This window comes from Haliotis rufescens, unplaced genomic scaffold (assembly GCF_023055435.1).
Source record: "Haliotis rufescens isolate VD_foot unplaced genomic scaffold, xgHalRufe1.0.p SCAF_119, whole genome shotgun sequence".
Taxonomy (NCBI): Eukaryota; Metazoa; Mollusca; class Gastropoda; order Lepetellida; family Haliotidae; genus Haliotis; species Haliotis rufescens.
In genome coordinates this window covers 591,592-614,168 of record NW_025963801.1, presented here as the reverse complement: position 1 = coordinate 614,168, position 22,577 = coordinate 591,592, and the positions used below count along the sequence as shown (strand labels likewise).

The 22,577-nt window shown below is 40.5% G+C and overlaps 1 protein-coding gene across 2 annotated transcripts; it reads left to right on the top strand.

The window, feature by feature from the left end:
• The first annotated feature begins 48 nt into the window (after window positions 1-48).
• On the top strand, window positions 49-21,395 carry LOC124150681 (protein F37C4.5-like). Of its 2 annotated transcripts, none has more exons than XM_048393219.1 (9): window positions 49-456; window positions 3,227-3,446; window positions 4,776-4,975; window positions 6,413-6,542; window positions 9,212-9,372; window positions 11,716-11,857; window positions 16,870-17,109; window positions 17,739-17,972; window positions 19,810-21,395. In XM_048393219.1, the coding sequence occupies exons 1-9, from the start codon at window positions 269-271 to the stop codon at window positions 20,002-20,004; spliced, it is 1,710 nt and encodes a 569-aa protein (XP_048249176.1). In that variant the 5' UTR covers window positions 49-268; the 3' UTR covers window positions 20,005-21,395. The 2 variants fall into 2 exon arrangements, with proteins under 2 accessions (XP_048249176.1, XP_046378639.2); XM_046522683.2 differs by lacking the exon at window positions 11,716-11,857 and adding an exon at window positions 12,037-12,181 and having other exon boundaries at window positions 51-456; window positions 19,810-21,394.
• The last annotated feature ends 1,182 nt before the right edge of the window (window positions 21,396-22,577 follow it).

Below are 22,577 nucleotides of genomic sequence, written 5' to 3'. Positions count from 1 at the left end.
GCATGGAACTCTGGGTAGGAGAGTGCACAACACAGTCACATTCGCCACAACTCGCATATTTCCGTAACTGACAAGAAGGCGTTTCTCGTGACCTCGTCACGATCAAGACGCAATGCGGAAGTACACAGCCAGCATTGATGTACGTAAACAACAGCGCGTTACCGTGAGTCAGTGAATCAAAATATCTTATGCGAATTTGCATTTCATAGATGAAACATTTTACGGGTTAACATTAACACGGTAGCTATACACGTTTCTGTGATCGACGATGGCAGACGAAAAGAGTGACAAGACCGGGGAGAACGTATTCCTTTCCCCAGAATGTCCGGTAGAAAAGGTGACTGTGTATTCCGACAGAGCGGAGGTGTGTCGTCAGATCCACACCACCGTCGTCAAAGGTGTCAATGAAATTGTCCTCAAACAACTGCCGGCGAGCATCGACTCCGATTCTATCAGGTGAGATTCACACAATGTAGAGTTGCCGTTCTAACGTTCTACAATAATCAAAGTATGTGTGACAATTAGGGCTGGGACGGGGTACTCGGGTCGGGTGGGTCCTGAGTAAGACCCGGGTACCCACAGGACTACCCGGACCCGTGGTTAGTCAAGTGATATATTGTTTAATGAAAAAAATTCACAAAAGCTCAGTGGTTACACTACTATACAAGTAGCTAATGTTCGCATTTCTTTCTGACGATGCACACATTCCTTTTGACTTGATAAAGCTTCAGTCAACTTCAGTGAACCATGAGCTGATTGTCGGATACATGTACCGTATTCAACGTAATAAGCACCCCGCTCTAATAAGCAGCCATGCCGACATTTGCTAAGATATTGGCTAGTGAACAATCCCAATTAGCACCCCTTCCGATTGATCAATGTACACAGGACATATATTTGCGTATAATACGCACTTGTGTGTTATATGCACCCTTAATAAGGGGCAATTAAATTCTGGAAAAATATATCTGTCGTACATAAACATTTCAGCCTGTCAGCATAAACCACGAAATTTATCTTTCAACTCTGTTGTTTTTTTCCCCACCAAAATAATATTCTAATAAGAGCCCCCTATTTCTAATTTTGAGAGCTCCCTGGGTGCTTATTACGTCGAATACGGTATCTAAATAGTTTTAGCCAGGGCTGCGGTAAAACAATTACCAATCCGATATTTTGTTCCCAACTCTTCAGACTTGCAGTGGGTACCCGGGTAGGTTCGGGTAATAGGGGGTCGGGTACCCGGGTAGTAAATTTGGACTCGTCCCAGCCCTAGTGACAATACATTTGGGCAGAAAAACTTGATAGAAATCTACTATGGGGGTGTATTTCAAGCACAGGAACTCGACGATAGCGTGTATAGCATAATATATTCGTAAAGAAAAAAATCACACCCCTCTAGGTTCTATATATATAGACGTGTATATCGGGGTGTGATTTTTTTCTCTATGAATACATTTTGCTATGCATGCTATCATCGAGTTCCTGTGATTTCAAGTTATTATGTTGGCAATAGTGAGCTTAAAATACAGCACCATTCTTTGTTTAACTGAGATCGTACACGCACTCAAAACTTAAATTTAAACTGTATCAATGCCACTTCACTTAATATCTTTGCTAGGTCCGTGAAGATCCGGGGTAGAATTGGTCTTCAGCAACCCATGCTTGCTGTAAAAGGTGACTATGCTTGTTGTAAGAGGCGAGGGATCGGGTGGCCAGGCTTGCCGACTTGGTTAATGCATGTCATCGTATCCCAATTGCGTGGATCAATCCTCTTAATGTCAATCACTGGATTGTCTGGTCCAGACTCCATTGTTTAAAGACGTCATATAGCTGGAATATTGCTGAGTGCAGCATTAAACAATGAACAAACAAACAATATCTTCACTAACACCAAAAGTCAGCATTTAATTTTGTCATGGTAGAATGGAGATACCATATTCACAGTAATAAACGCCCTACTCCAATAAGTGTCCCTGAGCAACTACTAGACCAATCTGTAAGTTATATGAGTATGTGAGAAAATTATACATGACAGTCCATATTTTTAAAAATATAAATCACAGATGTTATCCAGAAAAAAGCAGCTAGAAACGGTATGTTATTGCCTAGAAACTTTGCTCATAGCCTTCAAAATTGTTTTTGAAAATAAATATTATATTACATAATTGTAAATGTAATTGAAAACATTTTGATTTTTTTCTTGGCCATATTTCAAACTTTGCCGAGGTACCCTGCCAAAAGAGAGCGCATTTCATTGACTTGCTCTTTCTTGGATACAGTTCAGAGTCATTTCAGCATGCAGAATGTATTGCTTGCTACCTGATGTCTTAACTAGATTGGTACAAACATTTCAGTCTGCCTATTGAGGAATAAAACAGATTACTCTAACATGGGCAAACGTTGGCTATCAACGTTGAGCTAACGTTATTTTGACCGGCGGGCCAACATTGGCTAAATATCGTTGGTCAAATGATGTTTAGACAACATTGGCCCAGTGTTGGGCCGCGGGTCGAAATTAATGTTGCCCAACATAAGTGATAACGTTGGCCCAATGTCTGAGTGCTATCGGAGGCACAGGTGGCCCAGTTGTCTAAGGCGCCGCGATTCGCTTTGCAGAGTTGCGTCCCTTGGGCATGCCAGAAACCTATGATTGTGGGTTCGAATCTCGGTTCGCCCCTATTATGTTTATAGGTTTGTCAGCACCATACCCGTGCTCATAGGTTTCACCGAAGTGGTTAACGTCTGAGACCTGCATCACTTCGGGCTTTCCTCCCACATCAAGCTGACACACCATGATAGAACTGGAATAATGTTAAAAGCGGCGTTAAACCCACATCACTCACTCACTCTGAGTGCTATCTGGGTAGACTCAAGGGTGTTAAGCACAGACTGCACTTGGTGCAGTATGTCCCATATGTATAGATGAAGATCCAGCCTCCAGGCCAGGGCCCACTTGCACAAAGTGATCTTAGCGCTAGGATGATCTTAACTCCATACTTTAACAAGGCTTACAATAGTCTTAGCGCTAAGATCGTTTTGTGCAAGTGGGCCCAGTTCTAGAGATATAAGGTTTCGAAATGAAAGCCTAAACCTAAGGGTTGAGTAAGGGTTAGACTTCTACAAGTACTGGCAAGTTTACATAGGCTGGGTCTAAACTAAACTTAACAAGGGTCCAGGGTGCTAGTAAAGGAAACATGGTATTTGATTTCAAGTGTCTGTGTTGTAGGGTCGAGGGAACAGGACAGGCAACAATAGCTGAGGTGACATTCCAGAGGAAGCATACCACGCCAGACGAGGCCGACATATCCAGCAAGGAGAAAGAGCTAGAGATTCAGATTGCTGACTTGAAGAAGGAGAAAGATCACATTGTAGCAAATCAGAATGTTATGACCAAGCAGTGGAAACTGCTGGAAAACTTTGGAAACACTGTGTCCAAGTCCACAAAGGTAAAGAGTCTCCGTCAGAAGTTCTTTTCAACCCTAAATTTGTACAAAAATGCAATCTCATTAAAATCAGATCTTAGTTGTCACTATCGCTAAACAAAGATCTGAGGACATCCCATTACCATGATTACGGGTCACGTCAGGCCGACCTTGCGAGAACTTTGACCGACGAATGGAATGACCAATCAGAAGGCTGCTTTATCATGCTTTATGGCACTAATTTCAAATTGACGACAACGCTTCGAAACATATTTTGACAAATTCTCAATTACAAATTTGAAACCTAAACAAAAGAACATTCTGGAATGGCTAATAGATGGTCTAGATTGTATGGATTCAGTCATTAAACCCGTAACTATCGTTCCGAATACCCCGTGTTAAAGTTTTCGAGGTTGTATGATTAGAAATCCCATACCGACTGTCACTTTCATGATCTGGTAAGCGACGCTCTGATTGGTCAGATGAAAGGTCGTTCCGTTGTGACCCCTAATGGGATGTCTTCAGATCTTTGTTTAGCGGTAGCGAGAACTAGGGTTTGATTTTAATTAAATTGTACAAAAATGTTGCCAAGTGCATGTTTAACGTCAGTGATAACACAATTTTAATTCTGGTAATGACACTCTCTCAACGAACACAGGACAACAATTTGAATCTGTCATTATTGTGGGTATACAGTAGCACAGACCTTGTAGGTGCCGTATGTCATTCACATGATGTCATACAACAATGGACTTCTCAGTCTGCCAAGAATGAGGCAATCTTAGGCCCTTCATGGATCTGAATCCGACATACCATAGTTCCTCCAATTAGTGCCCCGACCCTTATTCTTTGAACAAACTTCAAAACCAGCCAGGTAATAAATGCTCCACTGGTAAGAAAACCTGCACTTATTATTTCAAGTACAGTGTTGCATAATCTACTGTCACTAATAAACTAACATTCAATAGAATTTTATGTTCTTGATACAGAATTTATTTCAAGTAGAACATGTAGAAGTGATTTATATCACTATCTACGTGATATATAGAAGGGGTGGTCGGGTAGCCTAGTGGTTAAAGCGTTCGCTCGTCACGCCAAAGACCCGGGTTCGATTCACAATGTGTGAAGCCCATTTCTGGTGTCCCCCGCTGTGATATTGCTGGAATATTGCTAAAAGCGGCGTAAAACCATACTCACTCACTCACTCACTGATATATAGAAGTGAACTTGCATGGCTCTTGTTACAGATGGGAGGTTATTGTGGTGTACGCTGTGTTATACCTGGCACTTATTGGAGGCCTGCGCTTATTAAATACTTGACACTTATGAGTTGTACTGTATTCTGTATTCCAGAACAAGAGCACCAACTTGGACACAGCCTACTTCCAGGGCGTGACAGACTTCCTGCAGCTGTACAGGGATGAGGGAGGCAAACTGGAGACCACAAGGCTGGAGCTGGCTGAACAAATTGCCAAGCTGGATGAGAAGATTAACGCTGCCGCCAGCAACCTCTCGGGACTGAGAGCGAACAGAGGTCATCAAACAGAGTCCAGGTATGTTGGATTACGGGATGTCATCTCTGATGGTTTTCCATGTGCTGGTTTTCCTTTATTGTTTTAATGCAATAAGTTCTAATATCAAGGAGTTTAAAACAAGCCAGTCAACCAACCATAGCACAGCACAAGTCCTCAGGCCATGAACGGGATCTGTTTAAGGTTTCAAAATATTTATGTATCTCACTTCACAACTTTAATCTGGGGGTCTTTTCAGGATTCAGTTCATTAGACTTTTTTTCAACATGTCATATGTATTAATGTGTGACATAAAATACACAATGAAAATAATTTTTTGATGCAAACATTATCAGGAACCTCTGGAGTTACGAAGGTCACTTTTATGCTTGTGATCACAGCAATATTGTTCAAATATATGCTTAGAGACTTAAATTGCTTGTCATTTTCAAAATGTAATTTCCGCAAATCTCTTAGGCAATCTGCAAATATCAGTACATGTTATATTTTGCTTGTGACAACTTATATTTTGAGTTTGACATTTATGTTCTGCTATGGCTGCCAGTAGTGCCATAGATGGAAAGGTTTGGCAATTTTACTGACATTTGGTGCGGACTTGAGGTCGAATTAATCCCTGGAAGAACATGTCATTTTGGACTTCTGGTTTGTCAGTTATTTATGTATCTGGGTGTAATTCACTGAACTTGCAGTGATGACGCTGGTTGGGTAGAGATTTCTGATACTTCATGTACTTATCTTTCTTTAACCTATGGCCTTGCTGATCTACTATAGTAGTCCAGAAACATTCAGGTTAGCTACAGCACCTAGACTAAGTGGCTCTATTATTGAGTTTCCTTGTTTTCCTGTTATGATATCTTTATGATTTATCAGCAAATATTGTAGACAACTTCAGGGGGCACGGGTGGCCCAGTCGTCTAAGGCGCCGCGATTCGCTTGCAGAGTTGCGTCCCTTGGGCATGCCAGAAACCTATGATTGTGGGTTCGAATCCCGGTTCGCCCCAATTATGTTTCTGGGGTTTGTCAGCACCATACCCGTGCTCGTGGGTTTCACCAAAGTGGTAAACGTCTGAGACCTGTATCACTTCGGGCTTTCCTCCCACATTAAGCTGACACACCATGATATAACTGGAATAATGTTAAAAGCGGTGTTAAACCCAACTCACTCACTCACTCACTGACTGTAGACAACTTCAGGTAAATTGTCCTACTTTGTGGCTGTGATTGTTCAATCTCCACAACCAGCTCACTAACCCTTGGAGGTGATTTTGCAGCTTTGATCAGGTGAGCTGTATTGTGCTGCCAGCCCAAGGATTTAACTTTGAAGTGAAATACAAGCTTCTTTGAGTGATATGCAGTATACCAACAATATCACGTCGAGGAGACACCAGAAATGGGCTTCCCACACTGTACACACCCGTGTCAGGCTTCTGTGGTTATTGTTGGGTAATTGTGTTCCAGAGAATGCACCATCGTGCTGGAGAGTGAAGGTGAACACAAGGTGTCCCTGCTGGTGTCCTATGTGGTGTTGCAGGCCTCCTGGACCCCCAGCTACGACCTGCGCATGTTCACTGCCGAAGGGGTGCTGAAGGTAAGCTGAATATTTAGTTGTTGTGCTTAACTGTTTAGTTGTAGTTAAATTTTGTGAATGAGTGGGATTTCATTTTGATAACAATGTTCATTTTTGTTTTCATAAAGGAATGGACAATTGATTATACCCCCGACCAATTATATTATATGTGCCAAGGAATTCCATCCTTCCTTCCCTCCGTCCATCCTTCTGAGTAATTTTTTGTGTGCAACCTATAACTTGAATACTACTGCATAGATTCTTTTCAAACTTGGTGAACACTTTTTATGACAATAGGAGTGCAGTCAAATATTTGGACAAATATATTACAGCTAATTATTGCTCTCTTTTTTTTTCATTTCAATCTTTCTTTTCTTCTTATTTTTCCTTTACATTCTTATTTTGCATGCAGATCATTTTCACAATTGCACGAAAAGCATATGATATGTTGACCAGAACTTGTAGCTGAAGCTGAACCAGAAGCTGCATGTTTTGTTACATAATAGTAGTCTGACAGTTTAAGTTGAATATTTGAGTTGAGTCCTTAACAAACATAATGATTATATTTAAAGGGTCATTATTTTCTATCCGGGAAAGCAAGAAATATTTTCTCCTTGTTAAGAATGATTTTCAATTCTGCTTTCTCAAGAAGCCAACTTTCCAAGTATGTGGGCGATTTTTTTTCTACAGTCCCCAAACACATGTTGTATAGTTTGTGATTGTTATTTACAAAAGTCTCATGTTTCATTGTAGACATAACCCTTTATTTTTTTAACAGATTTGTAGTAGGTAGGATGTTGTGTAAGAGTTTGTATTGACACCACTGTAGTGGAGTGTGCCCTGTACAACTAAATGTGATTTCTTCTTTGATAGTCATTTAGAAGTTGGAGTACTAAGTAAGGATAAGAATTTATGGATGAACAACTTCTTTATTACAATTAAGAGCAACGTTTCAAGCAAGAGATTTACAGAGTGTGGTTGACAAGTATCTATACAAGTAGGAGGCAATGTTTAATAGAATTGTTATACTGGAGTAGAGAAGCCTGTTATGTACACGCAAGGGTAGTGATGACAATCATCGGTGAAGTCAGTGCCATAAACAAAGAATGAAGTCAGTAATATAAACAATGGGATTATGATTGGGGTCTTCTCTCACATTGTTTATATTACTGGCTTCTGATTTTGATATGTGGATTTTCTGAGAGAAAAATGAATTTTTATATGTTTTGAAATTTGAAGTTTCTTTTTACTTCAACATTTGTTCAACATATAACTTGAAAACTACTTCATGGACTCTTTTCTAATAGGGGGTACAGTTTCTATACCAATAGGAGAGGTGCAGTGCAAAGTTTGAATTTGATAAGTGGATTTTCTGAGAAAATGTTGGGGTTTTTTTCATGTCAAGTACTAGTACTGTATCTGGCAAAGCTTGCCGATGATGCACCAGTGCATCTTTGAATCATGCCATTACTATGTTATATTATTGTGGTTTTTAAAAGAAACCAGGTCACATGTTATGGCATCATTATATTTCCAATATCAAAATTGTTTTTCAGCTGATTTTGGAGTCGATGTCAGGGGTATTAGTATTTTGATTCTGGAAAATTTTTACTGCAATTTGTGCAATGTATTCTAAAAAAAAGAAACAAAATGGTTAGATTTGATTATTTTTAGATACTATTTGCATATCATGGAGAACATAACAACTTAACATGAAATATAAAAGGAGTGTCACCAAAATCATCATCTTCAAGATGAAGACAGTTGTTTTAAACTACTGTAACCTGATAAGTCTTTCTCTCTCTCACACACATATGTCTTTGTACATTTTTGTGACTTTCCCTGATAAGACAAAATGCAAAAGCACTTTATATTTTAATATTATAAAATGTCTGCTTTTTATGGCCCTCCCAAAATATGTGTATTATTTTTTATTAAGAGTGCAGTATATCCGGTATATCAGTGAATTGAGGTTTATTCTCACCATGATACGTATCACAATATCTTGTTTTTATGTTTGGTATATCGGTTGATTTCAAACAGCAAGTTATATCATGTGTTTAATGTTACACACTTGCCAAATACATGTACTTTCGAAATATTTCCGTAATTCCAAAATGCAAAGTTCACATTCTGGACTTCTCGTGTGGCAGTGGTGTAACACCAAGTCATCACTGTCCCGGAGCGTTCATCCTTGCATGTATATTTTTGAATGAGGGAACATTCCAGCATCTTGTTTTTCCATTTATGAACATCAATTCCTTCGCTAATGTTTCAAATTGATTCTGAATTCAAAATTTTGAATTATACAATATATCGGATACATATCGCAATACGGCCTTGTGCATTGTAATATATTGTGATGCACTATAAACATATAATACAATTGGGATACGATGACATGCATCAATCAAGTCAGCAAGCTTGACCACCCAATCCCGTTAGTCGCCACTTATGACAAGCATAGTCGCCTTTAACAACAAGAATGGGTTGCTGAAGACCTATTCTACCCAGGATCTTCACAGGTCTGATGTCATGGTAACAGATGACTTCACAGTATTCTGCAAAGCATTGTGATGCAATTCATTGATCTGACCCGAACGATATGTCCTGTGGTAGCTCACTTGGGTATCATTATAGAATGGAGATATGATACACGAGATATTTGAGAAACACACCTTCTTTTTCAGATCATGTACTATGGGCAGATAACTCAGATAACTGGTGAGGATTGGATGGATGCTAAACTGTTCCTATCGACTGCCAGTCCCAGTGTCGGAGGCTCGGTACCGCAGTTGGGCACCGCTGTTCTCAGCATCCAACATCTCAGATCATTCAACTATCGCAGCAGGTATATCACAGTTTCTAATGCTACCTACATTGTGGTGGCATGTGGTCCTGTGCACAGCGCACAGATCACAAATCAGGTGAAGTTAAGCAACGTTGGTCTCGGAGAGTAGGTGGATGGTGGACCACGGTAAGCAGCTTGACTCCTGAGAGTTTCTAGGGCTTCGATCCTGCCCCACAATGAATCACATGTAACACATGTGGTGTCTCCTTAGGCAAGTGACTTTGTTCGAAATGTGCTTCTGTTCACCCAGCAGTGAGTGGGTACCCGGTATGATGAGATGGTAATGTGTCTGTTAACCTTCTAGCGCCTCACAGGCAGTTTGGGTTGTATACTCCCCAGGGAGCTGAGAATGTAAATCACTGATCCATTGACCGGGGTAATAATAGTGTAGCGCTATAAGCATCCACTTGGTGAATGGAATCTGGCGATCGGCGGACCAGTCCTTGTCAAAGCCCCTTAAGCCCCTTAATGCTGAGTGCCAGACAGGGTAACAACAAGTCCCATCTTTTATCATCTTTTGGTATGATGTGGCCGGGGATCAAACCCTGGACCTTCCACTATCCGGTAGGACGGTCTAGACAGAGGCAATCTTACAAATAGTATGGATGACTGGTGTAGTTTACTTTGCTCTCCTATGATATTTCACCCTTACATACCATCATTACTCCAGACATGAAGTCGTATGGAGCTGAAAGGTCTCATTAACATGATTAATATACCGTATTCGACGTAATAAGCAAGTGAATATATTGGCAAGTGATCAATCCCAATTAGCACCCCTTCCGATTGATCAATGTATAATACGCACTCGTGTGTTATATGCACCCTTAATTATGGGCAATTAAATTCTGGAAAAATATATCTGTCATATATAAACAGTTCAGGCCGTCAGCATAAACCACTAAATTTATCTTTCCACCAAAATAATATTCTAATGAGAGCCCCCTATTTCTAATTTTGAGAGCGCCCTAGGCGCTTATTACGTTGAATACGGTACATACATATGTGACATACCGATGGAGCAGCCTCCATCATACCCAATACGTTTGGTGAAAGCATACATTCCTCCAAGGACACTCAGATCAACCAACAGCCCAAAGCTCATATTGTCCCAGCCATTGTCCCAGCAACACTGTTAACGTTTCAGCCATGAAAAATGTCTCCTTCACGTCATTTTGCCTTTGGTACAATCTGCCCCTCACTTTCAAGAAATCTTGGTCACTAAGCAGGTTTCAGTCAAGATTAAAAATGTTTCTCTTCTAAAAGTGCCACAGGATGATCTCAAGCCTTTGTCTTTATGTAGCGTCCTGAGCAATCACTTGGTGATATTAATACAGGGTGCATAAGGAAGTAACGTATTACTATCCTTCCTTTTTGTTTTCTGACATATTTTCTTCCGAATTCTGCGGTTGCTTTACTTATACAGTTGAATTTTGAATAACCAGTCTTCAGACAATTGTTTTAGACAACTTTAAAACCTTGTTAGCTATCCATTTAAGGTGTGATATTGCAGAAATCATTCCCACCTGATGCTGGCTAACCAAGACTAGACAGGCTAACTAAGATCTCACTAGACATGCTGAGATCTCACTGTACTTTGGCTTACTATCTCACCAAACTGGACAACCAAGCTCTCACTAGACCCAGGGGTAGCTAAGATTTCACTAGACTCGGGCTAACCAAGATCTAACTAGATGCTGGCTCTCCAAGATCTCACTAGACCATGAGTGGCAAAGATCTCTCTAGACCGTGGGAAACAAAGATCTCACCAGACTTTGAGTAACTAAGATCTCACAGGACTCTTACTAAGATCTCACAAGACCATGAGTAACTAAGATCTCACAAGACCATGAGTAACTAAGATCTCACAGGACTCTTACTAAGACTTCACTAGACTCTGTCGAACTAAGATCTCACAAGACCATGAGTAACTAAGATCTCACCAGACTTTGAGTAACTAAGATCTCACAGGACTATTACTAAGATCTCACAAGACCATGAGTAACTAAGATCTCACAAGACCATGAGTAACTAAGATCTCACAGGACTCTAACTAAGACTTCACTTGACTCTGTCGAACTAAGACCTCACAAGACTCTGGCTTACCAAGATCTCATTAGATGCTGGCTCTCCAAGATCTCACTAGACCATGAGTAACAAAGATCTCTCTAAACCGTGGGTAACAAAGACCTCACAGGACTCTTACTAAGACTTCACTAGACTCTGTCGAACTAAGATCTCACAAGACCATGAGTAACTAAGATCTTACTAGACTGGGTAACTCAGATCACACCTGTAGGTCTGTGTTAAACATAAACATACAGGAGATACTCTGATGTTTAGATTCATGCCTCTGGCCAGAGCAAACAATCACTCTCTTGGGGATACTTCCTTGCACGATTCTTATTGTGAAGATGTGTATTCCTGTTCTGCAAGACTTAGATGTGATTCACCTCCTCAACTCATGGTCTACACTCATTCAACGGTAGGTTTATTTATTTCAGTTGTTTGATGGGCATTCATGAAGTTGGTGAGTAAATAAGAAGAGGTACAACTTTATGGATAACAACTTAACAACTAATATCGTTTTCCATGAAGTTGTACTTTTTCTAATTTAGGTTTATTTCAAGTACTATAAGATTTGTTTCTTACAACCAATAACAGGTCTCTTAGAAAGAAGACAGGGAGCTTTTCTTTGAAATCGGCCCCAATGGCTGCCCTGTCCCTGGAGGAAGCAGGATTTGCAGATTACGGGTCTGATGATCTATGCATGGCACTGCCCTCTCCAATGTCGTATGTCGAGACAAAGGTATCCAGGTGTTTTCACTTCTGTGTTATCTCTGCATGTTTTGTACCTTCTGTCTTGACACTGCATGTTTTGTACCTTCTGTCTTGTCACTGCATGTTTTGTACCTTCTGTCTTGACACTGCATGTTTTGTACCTTCTGTCTTGACACTGCATGTTTTGTACCTTCTGTCTTGTCCCTGCATGTTTTGTACCTTCTGTCTTGACACTGCATGTATTCTCACTTCTGTCTTGTCACTGCATGTTTTGTACCTTCTGTCTTGACACTGCATGTATTCTCACTTCTGTCTTGTCACTGCATGTATTCTCACTTCTGTCTTGTCACTGCATGTTTTGTACCTTCTGTCTTGACACTGCATGTTTTGTACCTTCTGTGTTGTCACTGCATGTATTCTCACTTCTGTCTTGACATTGCATGTTTTGTACCTTCTGTCTTGACACTGCATGTTTTGTACCTTCTGTGTTGTCACTGCATGTATTCTCACTTCTGTCTTGACATTGCATGTTTTGTACCTTCTGTCTTGACACTGCATGTTTTGTACCTTCTGTCTTGACACTGCATGTTTTGTACCTTCTGTCTTGACACTGCATGTTTTGTACCTTCTGTGTTGTCACTGCATGTATTCTCACTTCTGTCTTGACACTGCATGTTTTGTCACTTCTGTCCTCACAGTGCATGTGTTGTCACTAGATCTGTACTGTAGTCTTTGCTTAACTCCTCAATAGTTAAGGTGTCATAAGGACGAGTAGAAATTTGCCCTTTTTAAGGGTTTTGCTATATGTTATCATTATAAAGACTAGTGTACTAAAACTGTTAGTTTCTACCGCTGTGCATGTGTTCTCACTTCTGTGTTGAGTGTTTTAACTTCTGTCTTGTCACAACATGTGTTGTCACTGCATGTGTTGTCACTTCTGTCTGGTCACTGCATGTGTTGTCACTGCATGTGTTGTAACTGCATGTGTTGCCACCACATTTGTTGGCACTGCATGTGTTGTCACTGCATGTGTTGTTACTGCATGTGTTGTCACCACATGAGTTGTCACTGCATGTGTTGTCACTTCTGTCTGGTCACTGCATGTGTTGTCACCACATGATTTGTCACTGCATGTGTTGTCACTTCTGTCTGGTCACTGCATGTGTTGTCACCACATGATTTGTCACTGCATGTGTTGTCACTTCTGTCTGGTCACTGCATGTGTTGTCACCACATGATTTGTCACTGCATGTGTTGTCACTTCTGTCTGGTCACTGCATGTGTTGTCACCACATGAGTTGTAACTGCATGTGTTGTCACTTCTGTCTGGTCACTGCATGTGTTGTCACTGCATGTGTTGTCACTGCATGTGTTGTCACCACATGAGTTGTAACTGCATGTGTTGTCACTTCTGTCTGGTCACTGCATGTGTTGTCACTGCATGTGTTGTAACTGCATGTGTTGTCACTGCATGTGTTGTCACTGCATGTGTTGCCACCACATTTGTTGGCACTGCATGTGTTGTCACCACATGAGTTGTAACTGCATGTGTTGTCACTTCTGTCTGGTCACTGCATGTGTTGTCACTGCATGTGTTGTAACTGCATGTGTTGTCACTGCATGTGTTGTCACTGCATGTGTTGCCACCACATTTGTTGGCACTGCATGTGTTGTCACTGCATGTGTTGTTACTGCATGTGTTGTCACCACATGAGTTGTAACTGCATGTGTTGTCACTTCTGTCTGGTCACTGCATGTGTTGTCACTGCATGTGTTGTCGCCACATGAGTTGTAACTGCATGTGTTGTCACTTCTGTCTGGTCACTGCATGTGTTGTCACTGCATGTGTTGTCACTGCATGTGTTGTCACCACATGAGTTGTAACTGCATGTGTTGTCACTTCTGTCTGGTCACTGCATGTGTTGTCACTGCATGTGTTATCACTTGTCTTGTCACTGCACATTTTGTCACTACAAGTTGTCACTGCATGTGTTGTCACCACATGTGTTCCGCTGTGCATGTGTTCTCACTTCTGTGTTGAGTGTTTTAACTTCTGTCTTGTCACAACATGTGTTGTCACTGCATGTGTTGACACTTCTGTCTGGTCAGTCAAGTAGACTGAATGTTAAGGAAGACGTCTTGCATCATAATGGGAATTCTTTGTTTTCTTATACCCCCATCACACCAAACTAGTTCTCAATACGTGCGTGAAAATGTTGTTGAATGGGCTCCCACTGTGTATGAACATAGTGGACGTAGTAGCAACTATTGACAGTCTTTTTACGAATGGGGAGGGTGCTCTAGAACTTTGAGTCTGCTCAAAATTTTATCCTGTCCATCCCGTTCTGCAATTAGTCGGATTGGCAACGTACTTAAAACGAGAAAGACGTAGTCTGAACGGAATTGCCATACTTCAAACGGAATTGCCGTACTTGGACTCTACTAGGGACGTGTTACAACGTGGTGCAGTAGGACATAAATTTCAGTACGTGTGCACACCGACCGGGTCAACTTCTCTTTGGAGGCATGATGTGTACAGCTCGGAGCCCTGAACTGGAATGAAGACTGGCTACAACACGCTTGGTATCCATAGGAGTCGGGCCAGGACGGGCCAGGACGCGAATACACACGCACTTGGGACGAGATGAGGACGTACTGCGAACGGTTTGGCCGGGTTAAGAATAAGTTAGAACTGGCTTGGACGTATTGTAAACGAGGTAGAATGAGGTTGAACTGGTTAAGAACGGGTTCAGAACGGCTACAAACGTGCTCGAACTGCTTCAAAATATTGTCAGGATGAGGTGAATGGACACTTTTACACGATCTGAACTGGATACAAACGGACTGCAGACTGACTAAGAACGAGATAGACGTATTGAGGACTGCTTATGAACGAACCAGCATTATATAACAGTTTTGTGTTATGTGCATAATACATTTGCGAGGTGGGAACGGAGAGCAACCTCACTTTGATACATGGACAAACAAGCTCAAAACAGAGAAATGTCAAACAATAAAATATTTTCTGTAAAATCTCCCCCACCCCCTAATTTTATTCACCCCAAAATGCATATAATATTTTCTCATGACTGCCCCCACCTATACTATACTGAACCAATTTAAAAACTTCACAATCCTAAAATTTTAACATTTTGACCAGTTATCATTGTGGGCCCTTATTGTGTATTTAAACAGTAATGGCCACGTATTGTCTTCAGATAACACCCGTTTTTGTGCAGGTGAATTGATGAAAATCATGTGCACAGCACTATAGTGGCAAAAGTGTTTTTTCACGTGCAACTGGTCACTTGGCCCATAATACCGCACGTGTTTTCAGCCATACTTGTTAGCAGTCATTAACAAAAAAAGAAAAACACAAGAAAACATAAGTCTTTACGGACATTTTCTTGCCACGCCTTTCAAATGTGCAACATTAACGTGCCATCAGCATGTTGCAGACGGGAACGTCCGTAGCTGAAGTCGCAAGGACGATGGGTTGTAGTCGACGGACTGTTTATGATTTACAGACACGTCTGCAGCACCGCTGATCGCCCTCAGCCAGGTAGACCACGTGTGACGTCACATGCAGAGGATCGTCAGACAGTCCTACGTCACCCCCTTTACCGATTTTTGACAGCTACATCAACCAGAAATGAACTCTTTAGGGGGAGACTGAGTGCGCAAACTGTTCGAAACAGTCTGAGAACTGCTCACCTTCAAGCACGACGGCCATACTGTGGGCCGATTCTGACTCAATTACACAGACGTCAACGTCAATTGTGGGCACAGCGACACTTACAATGGACTCAAGATGTCTTCAGTGATGAATCCCGATTTAATCTTCGATTTGCTGATGGTAGGGCGAGGGTGTGGAGGCGCTGTCATGAATGTTACACCCAGTGTTGTGTACAGGAAGTTGACAGATTTCGAGGCGGAAGTGTCATGGTGTGGGGTGCTTTCTGTGGCAATGCACGTTCCAGGCTTCTTGTCATCCGTGGAAACCTCAACGCTGCTGCTTCCCACGACCAGGTACTGGCACCAGAACTTCTGCCTTTCATGGCGGCACATGGACCCGGTTTGATCTTCCAACACGACAATGCCAGACCCCACACAGCAATTTTGACAAGGAATTTCCTTCAGAATGCGGGAGTCAACGTCATGGTCGGGCCGTCAAGGTCTCCCGACCTCAATCCCATTGAACACGTCTGGGATGCTCTTGGCAGAAGTCTGCGCACTCTCCAGAACCAACCACAGAATTTGCAAGATCTTGGCACCATTTTGCAGCAACAATGGCGTCGTCTTCCCAATCATGTGTTCACAAGCATCACAAGGTCCATGCGAAGGCGTTGTGTGGCAGGTGTCAACGCACATGGTGGCCATACACGCTACAGAAATTGTGTGCCATCAGATTCTCGTGCTTGGGACTTATGATTTAAACTGTTGATGTTATTACCGAATACCGTAGGTGCTTGGAACAAATTATGGTTTACACTGTTAGTTAAAAACCTTCTTTGGACATTAATGATTAAAATTTACCTTCTCTGATACATTTGTCTGTTGTATATCATATATGGGATTACTTTTAAAAATGTGAAGTTTTTAATTTGACTCAGTATATAATAAATGACTGGCCGCTGAGTAAATTTCTGCAACTACCCTCTTTTGCTGTCTCATTTATCCATGATCCCCTTTCCTTTAATCTCTCTGCGATTTCAGGTGAATGAATCTGCCACCAGTACATCCTACGAAATAGCGCGTCAGTCAACCATCCCGAGTGACAACATGCCACACAAGGTGTCTGTTGGAATATTCGATGTCAAGCCCAAGCTGGAATATATCACTCTCCCCAAGGTCGAACCCAGGGCATATCTGCAGGCCAAGGTCACCAACAACTCCATGTTTACACTGTTACCCGGGGCAACAAGTATATTCCTTGACAACAGCTTTGTTGCTAAGGTGAGGATATAAGATCTTTTAGATTTGTTGAGAGTGATTTGATTTAGCAAGGTAAGTTACACAACAGAGTGAGTCACAGAGCAAAGAAACACACCCAACGAAGTAAGTCACACAGTAACATAAGTCACAGAGCAAAGTTACAAAAAAAAACAAAGTAAGTAACAAAACAAAGTCACACAACAAAGTAACACAACAGCAAAGTAAGTAACACAACGGCAAAGTAAGTAATACAACAAAGTAAGTCACACAACAGAGTAAGTCGGACAGCAAAGTAAGTCACACGGCAAAGTAAATCACACAACAAAGTAAGGTACACAACGAAGTAAGTCACGTGCAGCAAAGGAAGTCACACTGCAATGTTTTTTCTTTGTATGTATGTTGTTTAAAGCCGCACTCTGCAATATGACAGCTATAGATCACGGGGCGGTTTGTGAAAAATTGAGTCTGGGCAAGACAATCCATTGATTGACAATGTGAGCATCAATCTACTCAACTGGGATACAATGACATGCATCAACCAAGTCAAGGACTCTGACAACCTGATCACATAGGTCGCCCACAGCAAAGTAGGTCAGACAGAAAAGACAATCAGGTTCTATCCCTGTGGTAACATCTGCTTCTATTGCCAGGCTGAGATCAAGTTGGTGTCTCCGGGGGAGGAGTTCTTGTGTTCCCTGGGTGTCGATCCTGCGGTCAGGGTGATGTATAAGCCACTCAAGAAGTTCATGGGCTCCTCGGGTCTCATCAGCAAGTCCACCACCACAACCTTCGAGCAAGTGGTGGAGATCAAGAACACTCATGAGTACACCATCGATATTGTCCTGAAACTCCAGCTGCCACGCAGTAGTGATGAGAAAATCAAGGTAAGCCATACTGAAGCAGCTCTTTGATTTTCCATGATAAATGTACTGATGAAATAAGGCATTGTATTAAGTGATTTACAGGTTTTTTTTGCAAAAAGCTTGCCTATCGCCTGGGTTGTTGTCTGTCATCCATCTTTCCTTCGTTTTGTCCGTCAACATCTTCTATTTTATAAATGGCCCTGAAATTCTAGGAGTATGTCCAGCCATGGCAGCACCCTACCCTGACTGATATTTGCTCATGGCATTTTTAATCAAAATGTTAGGTTTCTTTTTTTCAAATCAAAAACATTTTGAAAAAGTGAAATATCTTTAAGAATCTGAAAGATTGACATACCGCATTCAACGTAATAAGCGCCAGGGGGCTCTCAAAATTAGAAATAAGGGGCTCTTATTAGAATATAGTTTTGGTGAAAGAGTTGAAAGATCGTAAATTTCATGGCTTATGAAATGATACAGAAGAAAAGTCTGTGCGTATTATACACGACAAATATATTTTTTCCAGAATTTAATTATCCGTAATTAAGGGTGCATATAACACACGAGTGCGTATTATACACGAATAAATAAGTCTTGTGTACATTGGTCAATCAGAAGGGTGCTACTTGGGATTGTTTACCAGACAATATATTAGCAAATATCGCCGTTGGCGCTTATTAGAGCGGGGTACTTATTACGTCGAATACAGTAGTGTCTCAAAACAGTAGGATTTTATCATGTCAGGACAAGTTAAAAAATATTATTATTTATCAGAAAATATTTGAACAGATTGAAACTGATGTGTACTTACACAAAAATGGCAAATTGAAGTCAGATAAAACAAATAATACAAAGGTATGACACCTGCCCTGTGGTATATGACTTTATGTGAGCTGTGAATGCTGACAATTCAGGGAAGATTTTGAAATCTGTTACCAGGATTGAGTATATTTGCCACATTCTTTAACATGTTTAAACATGAATTACAGTAAGTATGCAACATAATCAACAAACAAAATTAGGCCAAACAGTCAGTGCTTCTGCCTGTATATATTTTGTTTCTTGCACATAACTCATAACATTTCAGTATTTGTTCCTGAAAATTAGTAAACACACCAGGCAAGTGTTGATCTTTTGCCTTTAGCAATTCAGGATTTCTGTGTTTCAAAGGCAACAAATTCTGAAGGAGCTACGATTTGATTTTCAGGAGGATCTTGGTTTGAGATGTTTTATGTTAAGGAGCTCAGTTATGTTTTCTTGAGTAAGGATAAGAATTTATGGATTAACTTCTTTATTACAATTAAGAGCGACGTTTAAGTGTAGGTTCTAACACCGTTATCAAGTCTGAAACGTTGCTCTTAATTGTAATAAAGAAGTTTTCATCCATAAATTCTTATCCGTACTTAGTACTCCAACTTCTAAATGTCTATCAAAGAAGTTATGTTTTCCTACATAAACAGGTGCTAAGTTAAATTTAATATGTATTTTATCTTGATTATATATTATTAAGATAACAAACTGTGTTCAAAGGACACTTGAATATAGTTCTCAATACGCACCACTGTCTGCAAGAAAAAGGCATTAATATTTCATTTTGTTTGTCGATTATGGTTTTAGATGAAATAACACACACCATGACACACTATACATGCAAAGCGATCTTCACAAACATATTATTTCTCCAAAAACCTTTGCCAATTTATGAGCCGATTAATATCACTGGTGCTACTTCTTTTCTCAGGACTGTGAGTGTGATCAGTGGTTGGGTTCATCATGTACATAGATGACTTTGTCTCTGTCTTCTTTTTGTCAATGCATTTTATGTTTAGTTATTTAGCAGAAGGTTATTTTTTCTTTGCAGGTGGCGCTGTTGGAACCCTGTCTTGATATGAAACACCCAGAGAAGAATACTAACCCACACATCACCAAACAAAACCACATTGTGTGGAAGCTGAACCTTGACAAACAGGTATCAAGGGAGATAACTCTCAAATACACTGTCGACCACCCGCAACAACTTCAGACACAGTTCACAGAAACATTTGAGAATGAATGAGCTATGACCTATGGGACCTTTAATTTAAACAAATTTATTCCATTAATTATAGGTACTTAATGTAATTATCCCCCGACCAACAAAGTCCAACAAAGTTGGCGGGGGATATAGAAGCGGGCTCCATCCGTCGGTCGGTCATGTTTCGTTTCCGGAGCATAACTCAGAAACCATTCAATATCTTTTCATGAAACTTTGCAGGTTTGTCAGGTACATGCTGAACTGGTGTTTTTTGCTATTTAGAAATTTTATAATTTTTTATTTTTTACGTTTCCATGGCAGCAAGATGGACTTAGGTTCCAAACTCTTCTTTTTTTGGCAATTTCCACCTCGGTTAAAAAATGTAAGGGTTTGTTTAGATTTAATTTTGTCATAAATTCTGCAACAGGGGCGGGGGATATAGCCACGTTTGTTGCAAACTCTTGTTGTATACTGAATTGCAATTACTAACACTTCTCCCTAACATGTAGTAAGAATGTTCATTCATAACAATAGTATTGTATTTGATTACATAGCCCCCTCAGACATCAACACTAGCCTTAAAATGGGGGCATATGCTCGGACAAATTGGTTGTCCAGACAAGTTTAAATGGAGTCGTTCAAATTCCACTGTGTTTGATGATAACCTGTTAGTAAATTATTCCCTGGTTGAAAAGAGATAATATCTCACACAATAAATACATATATTAATTCAAGATTTGACACCACATTGTGGAACATTATTCCCCTTGAAAAATGTTTTTTTATAAGACAGGGACAAAATGTGACTAAGTGTCTCTTTATTCTTTGTCAAATTAAGACATTGACCGGAACATTCATTAGAATATGCGATTTTTAATCAAAACTTATGATGACATATTTTTGTGAAAATAGTTTTAGTAAAACAGACTTAAGCTGTCAGCGTATGTGATGCGACCTTTTGATACATATTTTTCAGTTTTTGTATTTTGAAGAATGTTTATTTGTATGAAATGTGCCTTGTTTTTGGAAGATCATGACTTCTGTGATTTAAATGAGATTGTTTCAAATGTCACGTACAGGCAGCTAAAATTGACATAACCAGGTGTGCGTTTACTGTTATCTGGTCTACTGTTGATGTTTAAGCCAAGGGATGAAACTCTTGTTTCGTTTGCATCTTACTATAATTACTGTGTGATATAAATTATTATTCACCATATGTGAGTGCATTTTCCCGAGGCAAGGGAGTTAACTGACTGTAATTGTCCAGTTTCCACCTTTGCCGAACTAGGCTGAAATTTCCGGATTCGATCGTATCGCCCCCAGTGGCTATGTATTGGAGAAAACACGCTCACGAGGTTTTGGTAGACAGAGCATGCCCTGGGGAGAGGGAAAAAACAAGGAGGCGAAGCCCCCGCGGTTTTTCCCGACCCCCAGGGCATGCTCTGTCTACCAAAACCGAGGGAAAGCGTTTTTCCATGCTTATAAACCGAAAAAAGAAACTTAAAACAATATTTTTCAACATTTTTATGTTTCGAACATACTTTCCATGAACCTTAGGAAACGCGCGTAAAATATCTGTTGCTGGCGTACGGATCTTGAAAAGGACATTCTAAAAACCAGTGAGGCTTATCAACACATCTGTAGCCTCGTGGTACACTCACTAGGCAAGAGATATGAAGGTTGCGGGTTCTATCCTCGGGAATATAAAGAAAACATTTCATTACATGTTACAATCTGAACGGAAGTTATATTAATAAAATATCCAGGACATTATATAAAATTCCCGGGATATTATATAAAATCCCAGGGACATTACAACGTCCCTGTTTATGAGATTAACCCGACTTGAAAGTAAAACTTCACAATAGGTTTTAATGCCTATAGAAAGAAGTCTCTTACTTAATAGCGATCCCAATGAATAGGTTTATAATAAGAGTTATGTCCCTTCTATGTCCCTCCTATCAAGCTCCTTCCCAGCGCGTGACACCTTCGTTACACTCTCGGTAACATATATAGAGCTCCGCGAACGGGCTATCGCTGTGAGGAGATTGTCCCTCCTAAGAGTAATCAGATTCCACCTGTCATATCACTTGCATTTGCTTCAAACAAAATGGCGGCTTCCAGTCTGGTCGATAGTCAAGATCTATATTGTAATAAAACGGGTCTTACCTCTCGAAGTGCATCAAGCACCTTGATTAAAAACATGAAAGATCTGGAAAATATCTGTCGATGCCCAGTTGACAGTACAAATGCTCTGCAAATCTTGCAATCTGCACGGCAGTTTTACGTATAGGACGTCGATTTCATTTCGGGATTTTGATTGGCTATGCACTCGTTATTGGCTCGTTAGTCCAGCCAAAATAGTCTCCATAATTGCAGCCTAGTTTGTCAAGGGTGGAAACTAGACATTTATAGTCAGTTAACTCCCTTGCCTTGGGAAGATACTGTAAATGAGAATTTATCATATAAATCCATGTCTAAAGTACATAAAACTCCAAATGTAAGTGAGACTTTGTTGTGGAAATTCCTTTCTCTAAAATACATAAGAACCCCCACAAATCTGGATGAACTGATGTCGGTACTAACAAATATTTTTGTAGATTGTTTAACTCAGT